Here is a 16,837-nt window from a genome sequence, read left to right on the forward strand (position 1 = left end):
TGTGTGTGTGAAAGCTGTGACCAGGTGAGCAAGGACAAGGGGAATGGAAGCCACAGCTTGCCCCACGCCTACCCAAAGGCTGGTGAATGGAAGCGGTGGATGCACCACATGCAGAAGCACCCCAGGGGCACGGTCATGGAGGAAGAGGAGCAAAGAGGAGCTTTATACACGTTTGCCCGCAGCAGCCAGCAGTGTGCAGCCCAGCAGGACAGCCAGAGCGTGCCCTCCTCTGGAGCAGCTCTCCGCGCCGGGTGCCCAGCGGGGACCTTCCTTTGCTCGGGGGGTTGTTCCAGCACGGGGCTCCCCGCAGGGACCAAGCCGGGCGGAGGAGCTGGTGCGTGGTGGCACACGTGAGGGACACAGTCCGTGTGGCTGCCGGACACCGGGGCTGGCTGTGGGGAGGCTGGGCTGCTGCCGGGAGAGGCGGGGAGATGCTTCTTTCCTTTGCCAGCGCGGCGGCGGGGCTCAGAACCTCACTCCTGACGACTTGACCGAGGTGGTCGTGACACATCTCCGCACGGAGGACGAGCCCCCTCCGGAGCTGAAGTTGCCCCCTCCGGAGCTGAAGTTGCCCCCTCCGGAGCCGCACATCCTCCCGCTGCCGGAGGAGAAGCCGCCGCCGCCGCCGCCGAGCATCCCTCCTCCCAGGCCGCAGCTGCCGCCCATGCTGCCTCCGCCGAAGCTGCCTCCTGCTCCGCAGGCGCCGCCTCCCATTCCCATCCCTCCTCCCATTCCCATTCCTCCTCCCATTCCTCCTCCGAAGCCGCCTCCGAAGCCTCCTCTGCCTCCGGAGATAGTGGTCCTGCCTATCACAGCTGCAAGAGAAGCACAGTTTACACACACGTTGTCCATGGGCAGGCTCTGTCCCCAGAAGGAAACAGAGGCAGATACTTACAGACATTGACGTTGGACATGCCGTCGTTGCACAGCCTGGGAGGGAAATTGGTAAAAGAGACACTGTTAAACTGAGAACTCTATTTTCACGTTCTAACTATTTTCCTGTTTTATCCGTATCAGCAACTTTGGTGTCACTACAGTGTTCAGGGAGGGAAGGATTGGACACTTCCACTTTACAATGATGTCCTTCCAGATTTGAAGTTCATGTAACAGAGATGAAATGGCAGCTCCACTCCCTGCAGTGAGCAGGGTATGACTGTGATTGGTCCTGACCATCCAAAGTGCCAACCAGTGCCACCTGCCCCATCTACCCATTCTCACCCAAAGAGCTAGTTTGAGATGACACTGTCAATGTCAAAACTCAAGGCACCCAGCACAGACCCCAACTACAGATCCTAGGCACTGTCCTAACATGCCTCTCAAAGCAGAGGCCATGGGTTTACCTGTTCTCCTCTCCCTCCAGCAGCTTCCTGTACATGGCAATCTCCACGTCCAGTGCAATCTTGATGTTGAGCAGCTCCTGGTACTCCTTCAGCAAGCGAGCCAGCTCCTCCTTGTCTTTCTGCAGAGCAGACTCCAGCTCCTCCAGTTTTATCCTGGCATCCTTCAGGGCCATCTCACCCCGCTCCTCGGCCTCAGCAATTGCTGCCTGAAGATGCTGGTTCTGAGAAAGGAAACAGGCACTTTCTCAGTTGGTTACTTACGATCAGCCTCAAACCCAAGTGGAGAAGTCAAGGGAATACAAAGAAAGGAACCATCTACATGGAGTAAACAAGGGGTGCTTGAAGAAACCGTTTCTGTCCCGTACGTGGTCATTTGTGATCCAACCTGATGCCATTACCCAACACGATGCTGAGGAGCCCCTACCTGCTTCTTGACGTTCTCAATCTCAGCCCGCAGCCTCTGCACGTTCCTGGTCAGCTCTTGGATCTCAATCTTGGTGTTGCGGAGGCTGTCCCCATGCCTTCCAGCAGTGCTCTGCAGCTGCTCGTACTGGTGGCACAGAGACAAAGCATCAGTGACACACTACTGATGCCCAGACAAGGTTTGTCAACACTTTCAGCTCATGTGCTGCTACGAGGACCTATCACATCGGTCGTGGATGCCCAGATCAATGTAGGAGGTGCTTCTGAGACTCAGTTCTTGGGTTTGAACTATGAAATAGATCTGAGTGACTCTATCAGGCGTCCCTTGGCTTCCGAAGAGCTACTTTGGACACACATTTTCTAGTTAAGGTACGTTTTTGGCCACCTTTTTTGAGAGGCTTGTACCGTGCATCAACATGAGGGTCTGGACACGTTGAAAACAGTGACTTACATCCCTCAAGAGCAACATGGTTCCTCTTGAGGCTTCCTTGCATGAGCTCCAGCACCGTGAGCTTGAGGAGATGTCTCCTATTTTCACGAATTACCTGCTAGCCGTCACCACCACCCGGGCTCCTGACCTGCTCCCAGCTCACCTGGCTCTGGTACCAAGCCTCAGCTTCAGCTCTGCTGCTCTGGGCGATCTGCTCGTACTGGCGCCTGACCTCCTCGATGATGCTGTCCAGGTCCAGGTGCCGGTTGTTGTCCATGGACACCACCACGGACAGGTCCCGGCTGATGGTCTGCATCTGAGACAATTCCTACAAGAAGACAGGAGTCAGCCTGAGCATCTGAGGAGGGCAGAGAGGAGCAGCAGCTCCAAGCAACCTCTGCAGACCAAATCCAATAGACACCCAGTCCCACCTCAGTATCTTTGGCCACCACACTACAACCGCAGCCAGCCCAGGGGAAGGGAGAGCTCTCACCTCCTCGTAGATGCACCTCAGGAAGTTGATTTCATCTGTCAGAGCTCCCACCTTGGCTTCCAACTCTACTTTGGTCATGTAGGCACTGTCCACATCCTAAAGGAAAGATCAGACAATAGTTTCATTTCCTCTTGGAAATCCTTCGGGATCATGGAAATTACAGCCTGTGCTGAGGGTGAGAGCTGTGATGGTGTTACTCAGCCATGCAAATTAAAAACAAGGACTTCAAACATCAGCCCACGAATCCTACAGCTCCACAGGCTCCCACTCAGGATGGAGCCCATCCAAGCACAATGAAGCTCAATGTCCAAACCATTGCTTTGTAGTGTGTGATTCACCTTCTTAAGCACCACAAACTCGTTCTCAGCACTGGTACGCCGGTTGATCTCTTCCTCATACCTACAGAGAGTAAAAATACAAGTTGAGTTTCCTGAATTCTCCTGCCTGAGGCCACACTAAACAAGCTGCAGGAAGAAACAACAGAACAGCACATTCAGACTTAACACACGGTGTCCACAAGTGCCATAAGAAGGATCTGAGTGAAGAAAAGGGGCTGCCAAGCTGCGTGAGCTGCTCTCTGGCTTGGTCTGCATCAGCACTTACTTGGTTTTGTACTCCTCCACGTACTGCTGCATGTTCTGCAGCTCTGACTCGAGCTGCCCTCTCTGTGCCAGGATCGAATCCAGCTGCCTCCTCAGGTTCTGGATGTAGCTTTCAAAGATGGTGTCAAGGTTCTTCCTTGGGCCTGAAGGTCCTTGCTGCTGGAGCAGCTCCCACTTGGTGGCCAAGACCTTGTTCTGTTGCTCCAGGAAGCGGACCTGAAAGCCAAGACATGGAGTATCCACCATCACATGGGGAACAGTGGCTGAGACACCTCTTTCACCACATAAAATGATTCTCCTTCATGTGACGATGGGACAACATGAACTAGTTTATATTTTTGATGTCTATTATTGCCTAAACCACCAGATTGGGAAAAGGAGGGAATTCCCGAGTCATGTGCAAGTCAAAGGAGCTGGGTAGAAACGTCGGATTTCAAGTCTAGATAGAAAAGCCTGGATATTTGAAAACAAAGAGGGAAAAAGTGATATCACTGAAGGCTTCCATGGGAGGGTGTTTGGAAAGAGGAGGGAGAAGTTGTGCCTGAAACCTGCAAATGTTTGGAGGTGTTGAGCCTGCTTGCAAGAACAGCCTATTAGTGGTGCCTGGTGCAACAGGCTAGATTAAAGCCCTGAAGACACAGCTTTGATCTCCTATGGAAGAGAGATTCTCATCTGTTCCCGAGCAGAACTTCATAAAGAGCCTCTGCTCAAGCTCCTTAGCCTGCTGGAATTCTGCAGGATTCAGGGTTCCTCCCAGCTTTGGTCCTTCATTATACAAGATCCCACCCTCTCACCTTGTCAATGAAGGAGGCAAATTGATTGTTAAGAGTCTTGATCTGCTCCTTCTCCTGGTTTTTCACTTGCTGGATCTGGGGATCGATCTCAACATGGACCGGCTGCAGGAGGGTTGAGTCAATCTGCACTGGCTGGATCCCAGGGCCACCTCTACCGGGGCCACCAAAGCCTGGCATGCCGAAGCCTGGGCCACCAAAGCCGCCCATTCCTCCACCGCCCATTCCCCCACCATAACCACCCATTCCTCCACCATAGCCACCCATTCCTCCACCACCACATATTCCTCCGAAGCCACCCATTCCTCCACCAAAGCTGCCTAGACTTCCTCCGTAGCCTCCACCAAAGCCACCAATTCTGCCTCCGTATCCTCCACCGCCATAACATCCACCCATGGAGATCCTTCCACTGCCACCTATGTTGTGGAGGCTCCTGCTGCTAAACCCTCCACAACGTCCACCACCTCCAAATCCCCTGGACACAGAGAACGAGCTGTAGCTGCTCCTGCTTCTGCCGCCACCTCCTCCAAAGCCACCACCAATGGCAGAGCAAGAGCTGTAGCCCCTTCTACTCCCTCCTCCAAAGCTTCTGCAGACAGATTGCCGAGACATGGCTGGTTCTTCCAAGCGGCTTCAAAACCAAGAAGATGAGAAAGATCAATGGAGTCGTGCTGCAGGGAGGTGAGTGCAAGGAGAAGGGAAGTAGGTCCCTCTGGCTGGAGGGCAGTGGGTGCTCACTTTTATCTGTTCCTGGAGGTGGGCTGGGTTTGCATGGGCGTGAAGGAGGAGACAGGTCCTGTCTTCATCAGCGTGGCGTGGTTTACAGATTTCCATCTTCAATTTGCCCAACATTGACCCTACCCAGAAACACACCCTGTAGTGCAGGGGAAAATTAGAGGAGATAGGTACAACCGTGCCTCCAGATGGGAGCTCTCCATGACTAACGAGTCCTCCGCTCCCGCGGTGCCGTAACAGTCTCTCCAGGACACACCGGTCTCTCGCTTCACCTTTCATCCATTGTGGTTGCCTCTCTGCTTGTGTTTATCTCCACTTGCTCTCTCCCTCTAAAGCCCCATGGCATTGAGCACTGCAGCTTCATGCCAAGTTGGATCCTGGCTTTCACAATTCCCAAAACACGCCTGTGTCACACCCTTCGTCTTCTTTTTACATGGAAAATTGCCTTTGGCTTTGAGAAGCAGTTTCTCAACCCAGAGCCGGGGTTTAGCAAATTGCATTTTGATGAGGCTCCTCGTCTTCCCGATAAATAAAACCTGACCAGAAAGGAGGCACCAGAGCAATGGTTGGCACTGGGAGCAATGGTTGGCACTGGGAATTCATTCACTGTTGGACCAAACTCTTATTGATAGTCCTGCAGTCCTCCTGCCAAGACATTCCCAGCACCATGGGAAATCCCTTTAGGACTTTCCAAAGGCTTCAACACTATGAGAAGACACTGGGAACCCCGCTGCTCCAGTGGGAAGTGTGGACGAACTGAGAGCAGACATTGAGGAGGAGGCATGCCAAAGCCAGAAGGAAGCCTGTAGCTATTTGAATGCAATTATGTAGGCAGAGGGTGGAGGAGAGCTCAACCCGTTTGTAGACACATGGAGATGAGGAGAACAGAGGGCACAATCCCTCTCACTGGAGGACACGGGTGGTTTGGGGCTCCTGGCTCTCTTTGGGGGTTATATGCAGATGTCTCCTTGGCACACACACAAGTGTCTGTGCTGAGCCCTCAGGAGCACGGGCAGTTTTCCCTTGTGGAGCACATTCGGAAGCAGCCACCAGGCTTTAGGAGCTTATCAGAACACTCTGGGTTTACTGGAGTCCTGGGAAAGGCTGAGCTCATGAGCTGAACTGAACCAAGCCTCTGACCCATCCGGCACTCACCCGTCTGGCTGGGGAAGGCTGTTTATCAAAGAGCAATTCGGGCTCATTTTAAAACTGTTCATTGAGAAATTCCTTTTATTTATTAGTTTTCAACCTTTTAAAGACCTTCTGACAGTCCTCCAGTGCCTACAGGGGCCACAGGGAACCTGGAGAGGGGCTTTGGACAAGGGATGGAGGGACAGGCCAAGGGGAATGGCTTTAACCTGCCAGAGGGGACATTGAGATGAGCTCTGAGGCAGAAGCTCTTCCCTGTGAGGGTGCTGAGGCGCTGGCACAGGGTGCCCAGAGAAGCTGTGGCTGCCCCATCCCTGGCAGTGTTCAAGGCCAGGTTGGACACAGGGGCTTGGAACAACCTGCTCTAGTGGAAGGTGTCCCTGCCCGGGGCAGGGGTTGGAGCTGGGTGAGCGTTAAGGTCCCTCCAACCCAAACCATTCCATGGTTCTATGATCTTTGTGACTGTTGAGACACCCAACTGTGCTGGCAGCTCTCTAGCAACGTTCTCAGGAGTTCCCATGTGACACCAGCAATTAAGTGCAGCTTGAAAATCCACACTAGCAACTCCGGTATCTTCAGATGTTTAAATACCTCTAAAAATACCACTCAGACACCAAACTCCAGCAGTGCCAAGGGACCCGGAACTGGAAAACAACTGTCCCCACACCCCTGCTCATCCCACCACCTTCCTCAGCACCACTGTGGGTTCGTGAGCACACAGGGAAGTGGATCAGGGGGATAAATAGGGATAAATATACATATATATAAAATAAGATGTCAGTGTGGGACCGAAGGGATGAGGCGGGTGGGGGTTTCGTGGTTGCACATCATGGCGTGCAGACAATAAATTAACCAATAGACAATAAACATGGTGTCTGAGGAGCTCCCATTGGGCTCGTTGGTGTCCAGCAAGACTCCTAAGTGCCACAAACGCCTGCCCAGGCCGGGAGGTTCTGAAGCACAATCTCAAATATCAACCATGAGCCAGGACACCCAACAAATGTCTGGTCCCCTCGCGGGGTGAAGGCCAGAGGGGTCCATCCATCTCCTTTCCCATCTAGAGGGGAGGCAGGACCTAGGGGTGCAGGAGGGTGCCGTGGGCTTGTAGCTGCTGTAGGTGCAACCATGGATGTGGACACGCGTATTGGACAACTCTTCCTTTGGCTTCCTTCAGCTTCCTTCAGCGTTACCAAATGTGAAGTTGTGTTTTTCTGGGGGGGGGTTCAGTGGTTTTTAACTTTTCTGGTTTTGGGGGGGAAGTTTTTTGCTTTTCTGAGGGTTTTTTAGTGTTTTTTAACTTTTTTGGGTGATTTTTGGTGGTTTTTATCTTTCCTGGGGGTGGGAAAACCTGATGAGGATGGTTCCATGTCCCCCGCTGGGAGGAGAAGGGTGAAGCCATCGCGACGCCGGAGTCTCATGTTGTGAGATAACGTGTTCGTGTTCGTTGAGTCACGGCCGCGTCTCTAGCCAAGTTTGGGAAATCAAACTGGGATTTGGCTACTGGCAGTATCACCTGGTGCAAACGCAAGAGGCAGCTTTAGGCTGCAGGGATCTCACACAGTGTCGTCGGACCCAGAGCCCCAGTGAAGGACAATGACCTTTAAAGGTCCTTTGTAACCCAAATTTTTCTGTGATTCTATGAAAAAGGGCCACAAGAAACCTGGAGAGGGGCTTTGGACAAGGGATGGAGGGACAGGCCAAGGGGAATGGCTTTAACCTGCCAGAGGGGAGATTGAGATGAGCTCTGAGGCAGAAGCTCTTCCCTGTGAGGGTGCTGAGGCGCTGGCACAGGGTGCCCAGAGATGCTGTGGCTGCCCCATCCCTGGCAGTGTTCAAGGCCAGGTTGGACACAGGGGCTTGGAGCAACCTGCTCTAGTGGAAGGTGTCCCTGCGCGGGGCAGGGGTTGGAGCTGGAGGAGCTTTAAGGTCCCTTCCACCCAAACCATTGCATGGCTCTATGCAAATAAACAGGCAGGAACACAGGAGAAGCTTCTCAAGCCTTGAAAACGTGATGGAGAAGGCTCATTTCAGCAGCCACGATGTTGATCAATGTGCACTGAACTTGAACCACAGAAAGGGAGAATTTGAGGGGAAAAAAGAGCAAAGCCAAGCAGTAATTCCCACACTTCCCATGAGCTACTTGCCATCCAAGTGCTTTCATTGTGTTTTAGAAGAGGCTTTTAAATAATGACCAGATGAAACCAAACCTATTTGAGGTCATATTTTCCCTCTTCCACCACAAGGCAGAATCCTAACACGTTCCCATCCAGCCCAGCAAAGTTCCCCTGAATTGCTGGTGCAACCATATGAACAAAAGGCAAAGAGGGGTTTGGTGTCTGGTTTAATTTGTAGCCATCTAGAAGACTTTTGTCTCCTCATCACCCTGCCCTGCTGTCAGGAGTCGTTTGCTGGAGGTGAGTTTACACAGCGGCAGCAGGATTGGGGTGGCTCTGCGGGAAGGAGATGGCTCTTCAGTCAACGCCAGCTCAGGTCCCTTTACAACTCGCTGGAACACTCAACCATTGCCCAAACCCTGTCCGAGTAGTGACTCGCTCTTGCTGGCACCGTTGTGACATTCCGCAGTCTCCAGCACTTACCGACAGGGAACGGAGCTTGGGAGAGATGGAATGACTCACCCTTGATCGCGGAGCGAGTCTGCGGTTGACCAGGGGTGTGACTCAAGGTCTCCTGAGCAAGAGGTCAAACCACACCAAGAGGTTTTTGGCTCTAAATGTACAGATCACCAACAATATTCTGTTTCTGTGCAGCGGTGGGTTGAGGTCTTCTTCTTCCCATGGTCTCAGCTACCTTTAGACATGCTTTAAAAGCAACCCATGGATCACCGGCCAGTCCAGACAGCAGCAAAAGCTGCAGGGCTGGCTCCAGCATCATGGGCACTGAGGAACTAGCTTGGAACTACCTGGAGAGGTGAGGATCACCCTTCCCTCTCCCACACTGTCCCTTATAGGACAGTCCAAAAGCACTTTAGGCTGTGCAAGCTCCATGGGAACCAGCCATGGGCATCACATGGGACCGCCTTGGAGGACAGGGAAGTCAGTGGCGTGCTTGGAGGCAGTCCGGGGTAGACTGGTTCAGGAATACCCCGAGGTGGTCAACATGAACCAGGAAAGGGCTTAGGTACTGAAAGAGGGAAGGGAAAGGTCTCCTGACATCAACTGAGTCCCAAAGTCTGCTCTGAGGCCAACAGCCTCTGTCCCACAGGAGGCCCAGCAGAAGGATGGAGAGAAGCACCCGGGTTCAATCAGGACATAGAATCATGCAGTCATGGAATGGTTTGGATTGGAAGGGACCTGAAAGCTCATCCAGCTCCAACCCCTGCCCCGGGCAGGGACACCTTCCACTAGAGCAGGTTGCTCCAAGGCCCTGTGTCCAACCTGGCCTTGAACACTGCCAGGGATGGGGCAGCCACAGCTTCTCTGGGCACCCTGTGCCAGCGCCTCAGCACCCTCACAGGGAAGAGCTTCTGCCTTATCTCCAACCTGAACCTCCCCTGTTTCAGTTTGAACCCATCACCCCTTGTCCTATCTCTCCAGTCCCTGATGAAAGTCCCTCTGCATCATCCTTGTAGCCCCCTTCAGACAGTGGAAGCTGCTCTGAGGCCTCCACGCAGCTTCTCTTCTCTAGCCACTCTGATCCCCTTCAGCCCTGTGAGACCCCCTTCGCCCCCCTCCCCATGGTACAAACTACCCATGGGTCTGGGGCTACGCGCTCGCCTTGGCTCCTTTAAATGCACACCTCAAAGGGCAAGAAAAAGTCGGGTTCTGCTGTCAGGGCTGAGCAGGAGTCTTGTTGCAACACGAAACTCCTTGGTCAGAGAGAAAACCACACAGGGTGACTGCCTCTGGTGTTTATTGGGGTGGGCCACATGCCAGAGGAGAAAGGCTTTAACAAACAAGCACAATGGTTCCCATGAGCACAGAGAGAAGGTAAAACCCTGCTCAAACCCGAGCGTTTTCCAACAGCTCCTGAAGAAGAGGGGGGGAAAGTGCCAGAATGTTGCTGAGGAAAAGCCAACCCCAAGTCCTCAGGTGGGACGAGTCACCGTGAGGAAGTTGTTGTTGTGGAGTTCGAGCCCTGGGTGATGAGTAGCACCGGTTCCCATTGCACCACATCTGGATCCAGCACAAGATCTTGACACAAGTCAAGTCTGAGCAGCGCACGGGCCGGTCCCTCCACCCATCGCTGGTTGGTGCCTCTTGCTGCTTCACAGCCTTATCCCAACGTGTCTGGTGAACAGGTTCTGCTCCTCAGCACCCCACGAGCAGCAGCTTCGCAGTGTCTCGAGGGGAGCAGCAAGATGCTCCCAAACCCCCCGAGAACCTGGTCATCAGCTGGTGGATCTGGACGTGTCCTCCTTCCCCGTGCAGCTTCTGAAGGGGGTGGTGGTGGTGTACAGTGAAGGAGGTGGGCACCACCTTGGCAATGAAGGGAGGGGGTGATGGCCATCATGCAATTTGCTTCCTTTCTCCTTTGGGTGCTGGGGATGGGGGTTTGGGGTAAGTTGCTTTCCTAGAGCCTCCTGGAGGACACGGAGCTGGTGTTCTTCTTCAGGATGGTGGTCCCAGACCCCACCACCACTGAGTTAGCACCTCCTCCCATAGAGCAGAATCCTGCCCCCCCCCCCGCATCCGAATCCACCCCCAGCACCGAATCCCCCCCCGAAGCTTCTCCCGCTTCCAGCACCGAATCCCACTCCTCCTCCTCCTCCTCCAAGGCACATTCCACTGCTGCCGTATCCGCCTCCCATGGAGCTGCTGCCACCTCCCACCACGGCTGCAGAGAGGAACAGAAGGTATGAGGTTACCTCTGATGCCACCATAAGGTTTTGGAGCATCAACCCCAGCCCGCTGCCGGGAATGCTACTTACAGATGCTCACGTTGCTCTGGCACTCTCCAGACATCCTGCAAGGAAAAGAGATGGAGCGTCAGCTCCAGTCCAGCTCCATGGAGCCAGGCTTGGTCCGTCAGACCATGGGCATAAACAGCAGCTACAGGACTGTAGCCCCTAGGAAACCAGGATGATGGTTTCCTGGAGGAGATGGGGTGTGCTGCTCTTCGCATTGATTCAGCAGGACACAACCAAGCTCTGGTTGTGTCCCCACTCACCTGCTCTCCTCTCCCTCCAGCAGCTTCCTGTAGGTCGCAATCTCCACGTCCAGGGCCAGCTTGACATTCATGAGCTCCTGGTAATCCCGGAGCTGCCGGGCCAGGTCTGCCTTGGCCTTCTGCAGGGCTGACTCCAGGTCAGTCATCTTGGTGTTGGCATCCTTGAGGGCCACCTCCCCGCGCTGCTCAGCATCCGCGATGGAGCTCTGCAGAGTCTCACACTGCAGGGAGAGACATGGATGTGAGGGTGAGAGGGGCAGGACATGGATGTGAGGGTGAGAGGGGAAGGACATGGATGTGAGGGTGAGAGGGGCAGGGACATGGATGTGAGGGTGAGAGGGGCAGGGACATGGATGTGAGGATGAGAGGGGCAGAACATGGATGTGAGGATGAGAGGGGCAGGACATGGATGTGAGGATGAGAGGGGCAGAACATGGATGTGAGGGTGAGAGGGGCAGAACATGGATGTGAGGATGAGAGGGGCAGGACATGGATGTGAGGATGAGAGGGGCAGGACATGGATGTGAGGATGAGAGGGGCAGGGACATGGATGTGAGGATGAGAGGGGCAGAACATGGATGTGAGGATGAGAGGGGCAGAACATGGATGTGAGGATGAGAGGGGCAGGGACATGAATGTGAGGATGAGAGGGGAAGGGACATGGATGTGAGGATGAGAGGGGAAGGGACATGGATGTGAGGATGAGAGGGGCAGGGACATGAATGTGAGGATGAGAGGGGCAGGACATGGATGTGAGGATGAGAGGGGAAGGGACATGGGTGTGAGGTTGAGAGGGGCAGGACATGGATGTGAGGATGAGAGGGGCAGGGACATGGATGTGAGGATGAGAGGGGCAGAACATGGATGTGAGGATGAGAGGGGCAGGGACATGAATGTGAGGATGAGAGGGGAAGGGACATGAATGTGAGGATGAGAGGGGAAGGGACATGGATGTGAGGATGAGAGGGGCAGGGACATGAATGTGAGGATGAGAGGGGCAGGACATGGATGTGAGGATGAGAGGGGAAGGGACATGGATGTGAGGTTGAGAGGGGCAGGACATGGATGTGAGGATGAGAGGGGCAGAACATGGATGTGAGGATGAGAGGGGAAGGGACATGGATGTGAGGGTGAGAGGGGCAGGGACATGGATGTGAGGGTGAGAGGGGCAGAACATGGATGTGAGCTTGAGAGGGGCAGGACATGGATGTGAGGATGAGAGGGGCAGAACATGGATGTGAGGTTGAGAGGGGCAGGACATGGATGTGAGGATGAGAGGGGCAGGGACATGGATGAGAGGACATGAGGGACAGGGGAACTGATTGGAGATGAAGCCCCAGTCCCTTGTGCTCAGCTGGGCACAAGCTCAGCAGGTTCCTCCCTGCCCGTGATGACTGTTTCAGACTGTTTGCTTTCAGGGCAGCTCTGCAGGGCAGGACCAGAAGCTCACACCCACTCAACCAAGTGCAACCCCGACCTGTTTCTTCACGCTCTCGATCTCGGAGCGAATCCTCTGGATGACGCGGTTGAGCTCAGAGATCTCGGCCTTGGAGTCCTTCAGGCTGTCCCCGTGTTTGCCTGCGGTGGCCTGAAGCTCTTCGTACTGGTGGGGACATTGAGAGGAGCACGTGAGGACCACCACGAGGACCCCCATGTGAGACAAGGTGAGAAGAGCACTCTGGCTCCAGGCTGGCCAGAGCAGCACCAACAAAGCCCCATGGTCTGAGCGACCACCAGTAACTCTTCGACCTCCTTGGACATGGGGGATCACAAGCAACGTGTGGCACACTCACCTTGCTCTGGTACCAGGACTCAGCCTCCATTCGGCTCCTGTTGGCAATCTCCTCATACTGTGCTTTGACCTCTGCGATGATGCTGTCCAGGTCCAGGTTTCGGTTGTTGTCCATGGTGAGAACCACAGAGGTGTCAGAAACAGTCTTCTGCATCTCAGACAGCTCCTGCAGTTCACACCAGACCTGGCTTTAGCCCCACCATCAATTCCTTATGGTGTCACAACCCTGCTCCACCCCAGCAGCCCCCTCCAGAGCACCTGCACCACGTACCACTTCATAAAGGTACTTCAAGAAGTTGATCTCATCTGCCTGAGAATCTAACTTTGCCTGAAGTTCCACCTTGGTCATGTAGGCTGTGTCCACGTCCTGCAGCAGAGATGGGAAGTGAAAACCTGTCTGATGCACACCGGTGCTTCACTGAGAGCCCTTTGGTGCTCCTTTCCCTATGGCACACACATCTCATGGTCCTGGTTCCTGTCTGATGGAAGGAAGACATCTCCTGGCCCGGGCTGTGTCTGGGTGTGCAGAACTAAAGGACTTTACCTTCTTGAGGAGCACGAAGTCATTCTCGGCTGTTGTCCTTTTGTTTATTTCCTCCTCGTACCTGTTGATTGGAAGGAGGGAGATGGGATCTTGGGTGCTTTGGCCCTGCCCGCTGCTGGCACCCGGATGCTCTTGGCCCCAGACTAATGAATGCAGCAGAAATAGACCTGCCATGAGCAGATTTATGGCCTTCACCTTCCTCCCAGCTTCTGCCACCTCCAACGCCTGCAAAGAGGAGCCCTACCCCTGCCCAAGCCAAGTCCTGGTGGCCATGGCCACACCAGCTCCTTCCACAAGATCCAAGGACCTTCAGGTCCTCAGCATGGGCCGTTCCCGACTGCTCACTGGGGCAGGTAATTGCTGCAGGGAGTTGAGTGGTGGAGATGCTCCAAACCAAAGCCAACGTTCAACCTGCAACCTCAATAGAGCAAAGGATCTGCTTGATCCTGGTGAGTCCCAGACCTGCTTCCCCACCCTGTTGTGTAAGCCCTTTGGTGGGAGCATCTCCCCAGGCTTTGTTCTCGCTTTTTTGGACAAATGCATAAATAAGAGCAGGAAAACCATCTTTGTGTTTCTTTGAACCCCACAGCATCCTTCCAAGGGAAGCTCTGAGCTTCAAACCGTGAGGGATATTATGGGAAGGAATCCCTGAGGAAATCCAGGAGGAAATTACAGTCGGATTTAGCAACCAATCTCGTTAGTTCATTAAATCATAATGCTGTGGATTCTGGAGTGAGGAGGACAAAGAGCAGAGGATGGTGCTCAGGTGTAAAGCGTAACCCCAAAAACAATAGACATTGAGAAATACCTGGATAAACCTCCACCCATGGTCAGAACCGGGTTGGTGAAGACTCCCCCAGACATTTGATGCCTTCTAGTCACTGAAACCAGTGAGATGTTGCCAATTCTCATGATTCTGACTGTTTCAAGCCAGGTTTTATCTCTATCTCATCCCCAGCAGACAGCCCAACCGTGACCCCTGGGGACGTACTTGGTCTTGTAGTCTTCCACCATGTCCTGGAAGCTCTTCAGCTCTGACTCCAGCTGGCTCTTCTCGCTGGACAGGGTGTCCAGCTGCCTCCTCAGCCCATTGATGTAGGTCTCAAAGTAAGCGTCGAAGTTCCTGCTCCCCGTCCCAGTGCTGCCCTGCTCCTGCAGGAGCTTCCACTTGGTGTCCAGGACCCGGTTCTGCTGCTCAAGGAACCGGACCTAAATGATTGCAGGATGGAAAAAGGGTCAGACTGTCCCCTAAGCATCTTTTATTACCTTTTTTCCCCATGTTTTCCATATTTTCTTCCCATTTAATGAGTTTAACCCAGTGGGAGGTGTCCCTGCCCGTGGCCATGAACTAGATGATCTTAAGGTCCTTTCCAAGCCAAACCGTTCTATGATTCTATTCCCACTAAGCTCCAGGGTCCCCCCCAAAGGTAGGACCACAGCTCCAGCATGAACAGTTGAAGGTGGGTCACCTTCCCTCCCCAGTCTCACAGTGTCTAAACACAATGAACTTCATTTTGGCATCTTCTCCTTAAAAACAGGTCAAAACACCCAAAGTCCTTCAGGCCACAATGGACAGAGTCCATCAGCAAAGACTCCTCTGAGGATGCTCTGCATGGTCCCAATGCTTAGCACTAGGTCTTAAGAACCAAGGATCCTGTTCCTGGGGTTCTCCATATCTTGGGAAAGCCACTTCTCCAGCCACCAGCTCTGCCTGCAGGGGCCTTTGGGGTGGTTGGGGCAAGGTCTGGCTGTTCCTGGTGTGGTTGGGTGGGCACATTCCCATGATGGGCCCCCAGCTCTCACCTTGTCAATGAAGGAAGCGAATTTGTTGTTGAGCTGCTTGATCTCCTCCCGCTCCTGCGTCCGCACCTTCTGGATCTCGGGGTCGATCTCCAGGTTGAGTGGGGCCAGCAGGCTCTGGTTGATGGTCACCTCCCTGATGCCGCCTGGCGGGCAGGCGGGGAAGCTTTGTCCCCCCATCCCGCTGTCAAACCCTCCACTGAAGCCACCAAAACCACTGCCGAAGCCTCCACCGAAGCCTCCTCCAGCCCCACCACCAAACAGTGCCCCAGTCCCATAGCCATAGCCAAAGCCTCCTTGGCCACCAGCCCCAAACCCTCTGCAGACGCCACCAAACCCTCCTACAGAGGCGTTTCTATTGCCCCCCAAGGCAAAGAGGCTCCTGCTGCTGAAGCCACCGGTGTTGCCAGGCCCCCGGCATCCTCCTCGGGATGTGGAGCTGAACGTGACCTTGTTCCTGCCTCCGAAGCAAGCGGAGCTGGAGCTGAACCCTTTGCCCAGGCCACAGGACTGGCGAGACATGGTGAGGGGTCCCCAAGGGCCAACTCGTGAGGAGCCAAGAGCCGAGCGGGGCCGTGCACAGGAGGCGAGTCCTGTGGGTGCAGTGCCCGATCCCCCCTTTTTATGTGCTGAGGGAGTTGGCCGCGTGTCAGGGGAGTGGGGATGTGTCTTTGGGCTCTAATTCCAGCCATTGTTCTAGGGCTTGGAAGGGTTCCCTCCTCCCCTTGCCACCACCGTGACCTGCCTCAAAACACTCCCTCGAGAGCTAAGAAAAACAATGCTCTTGTTGGTGTTGGATTCCCACAGAGAAGCTGTCAACTCATCACGGACCTTCCTGAGCCTCTCGAGGCGGTGACAAAACACCCCAAACACCTTGACACATCGCAGCCTGGAGGAGACCCTTGTTCCGGCAGGTCCCTCGCGCTGAGCTGGTGGCAGGGGCTTGGTTCACCCAATCCTGACCCAAAAGGTGGTTTCCCAATCGCACCCGCAGAGGCACCTGGGTTCAACACGCTGCTCGGAGGAGCTTTGACTTGGGTTGGGGCACAACCAGGGAGCGTTGGCCCCTGGCTGGGTCCTAAAATCAGGTTTGTGCCCATAAAAAGGCCTTAGAAACACTTTTAAGAGGGTTTTAAAGTCACTTTCGAGCCCTTTGAGCCTGGAGGGACCTGCAGGGACCCTTCGCTGCAGTGTCCAGAGGCCATCACCAGACTGAGGAGCCCAGCCCCATGTCCCTGAGGGCAGGTCCTGGTCCCTGGAAGCATTCCCAGCATTGCCGGGATCATTCCTGAAGGGTGTCCAGCCACAAGCCCCCTCCCAGCACGTGGCACTGGAGGAGCTTGGCAAGAACACACGGCTCCATTGCTCAACCCTCTGTTAGCGAGGGAGGTGTCTGGAGGAACCTCCCAGCCCGGCATCCCCCTTATCCCACCCTTGAAACGGGCTCCAAGGCCATAAACCTCCCCCCAAACCACAAGCTGAGGCCGTGACCACCAGCCAGCGCCATAGTTATCCCTATTGGAGATGCTCCAGGGACGGGTTGGAGGAACCAGCCCCATTCCCCTCGGCTTTGTCTTCTGCAGACACACAAATACAGGCCTGGTGCATCTC

At 54.4% G+C, this 16,837-nt stretch overlaps 2 protein-coding genes across 2 annotated transcripts; both read right to left on the reverse strand.

The window, feature by feature from the left end:
* Positions 1-465: 465 nt before the first annotated feature.
* Positions 466-4,691, reverse strand: LOC115618783 (keratin, type II cytoskeletal 6C-like). Its single transcript, XM_030510696.1, has 9 exons — positions 4,083-4,691; positions 3,290-3,504; positions 3,025-3,085; positions 2,687-2,782; positions 2,357-2,521; positions 1,765-1,890; positions 1,341-1,561; positions 896-930; positions 466-815 (listed from the first exon to the last, which is right to left on the reverse strand). The coding sequence occupies exons 1-9, from the start codon at positions 4,689-4,691 to the stop codon at positions 466-468; spliced, it is 1,878 nt and encodes a 625-aa protein (XP_030366556.1).
* Positions 4,692-11,086: 6,395 nt separating this feature from the next.
* Positions 11,087-15,748, reverse strand: LOC115618803 (keratin, type II cytoskeletal 5-like). Its single transcript, XM_030510726.1, has 7 exons — positions 15,230-15,748; positions 14,418-14,635; positions 13,427-13,487; positions 13,154-13,249; positions 12,884-13,048; positions 12,568-12,693; positions 11,087-11,311 (listed from the first exon to the last, which is right to left on the reverse strand). The coding sequence occupies exons 1-7, from the start codon at positions 15,746-15,748 to the stop codon at positions 11,087-11,089; spliced, it is 1,410 nt and encodes a 469-aa protein (XP_030366586.1).
* Between the last annotated feature and the right edge of the window lie 1,089 nt (positions 15,749-16,837).

Source organism: Strigops habroptila, chromosome 23 (assembly GCF_004027225.2).
Source record: "Strigops habroptila isolate Jane chromosome 23, bStrHab1.2.pri, whole genome shotgun sequence".
Classification (NCBI taxonomy): Eukaryota; Metazoa; Chordata; class Aves; order Psittaciformes; family Psittacidae; genus Strigops; species Strigops habroptila.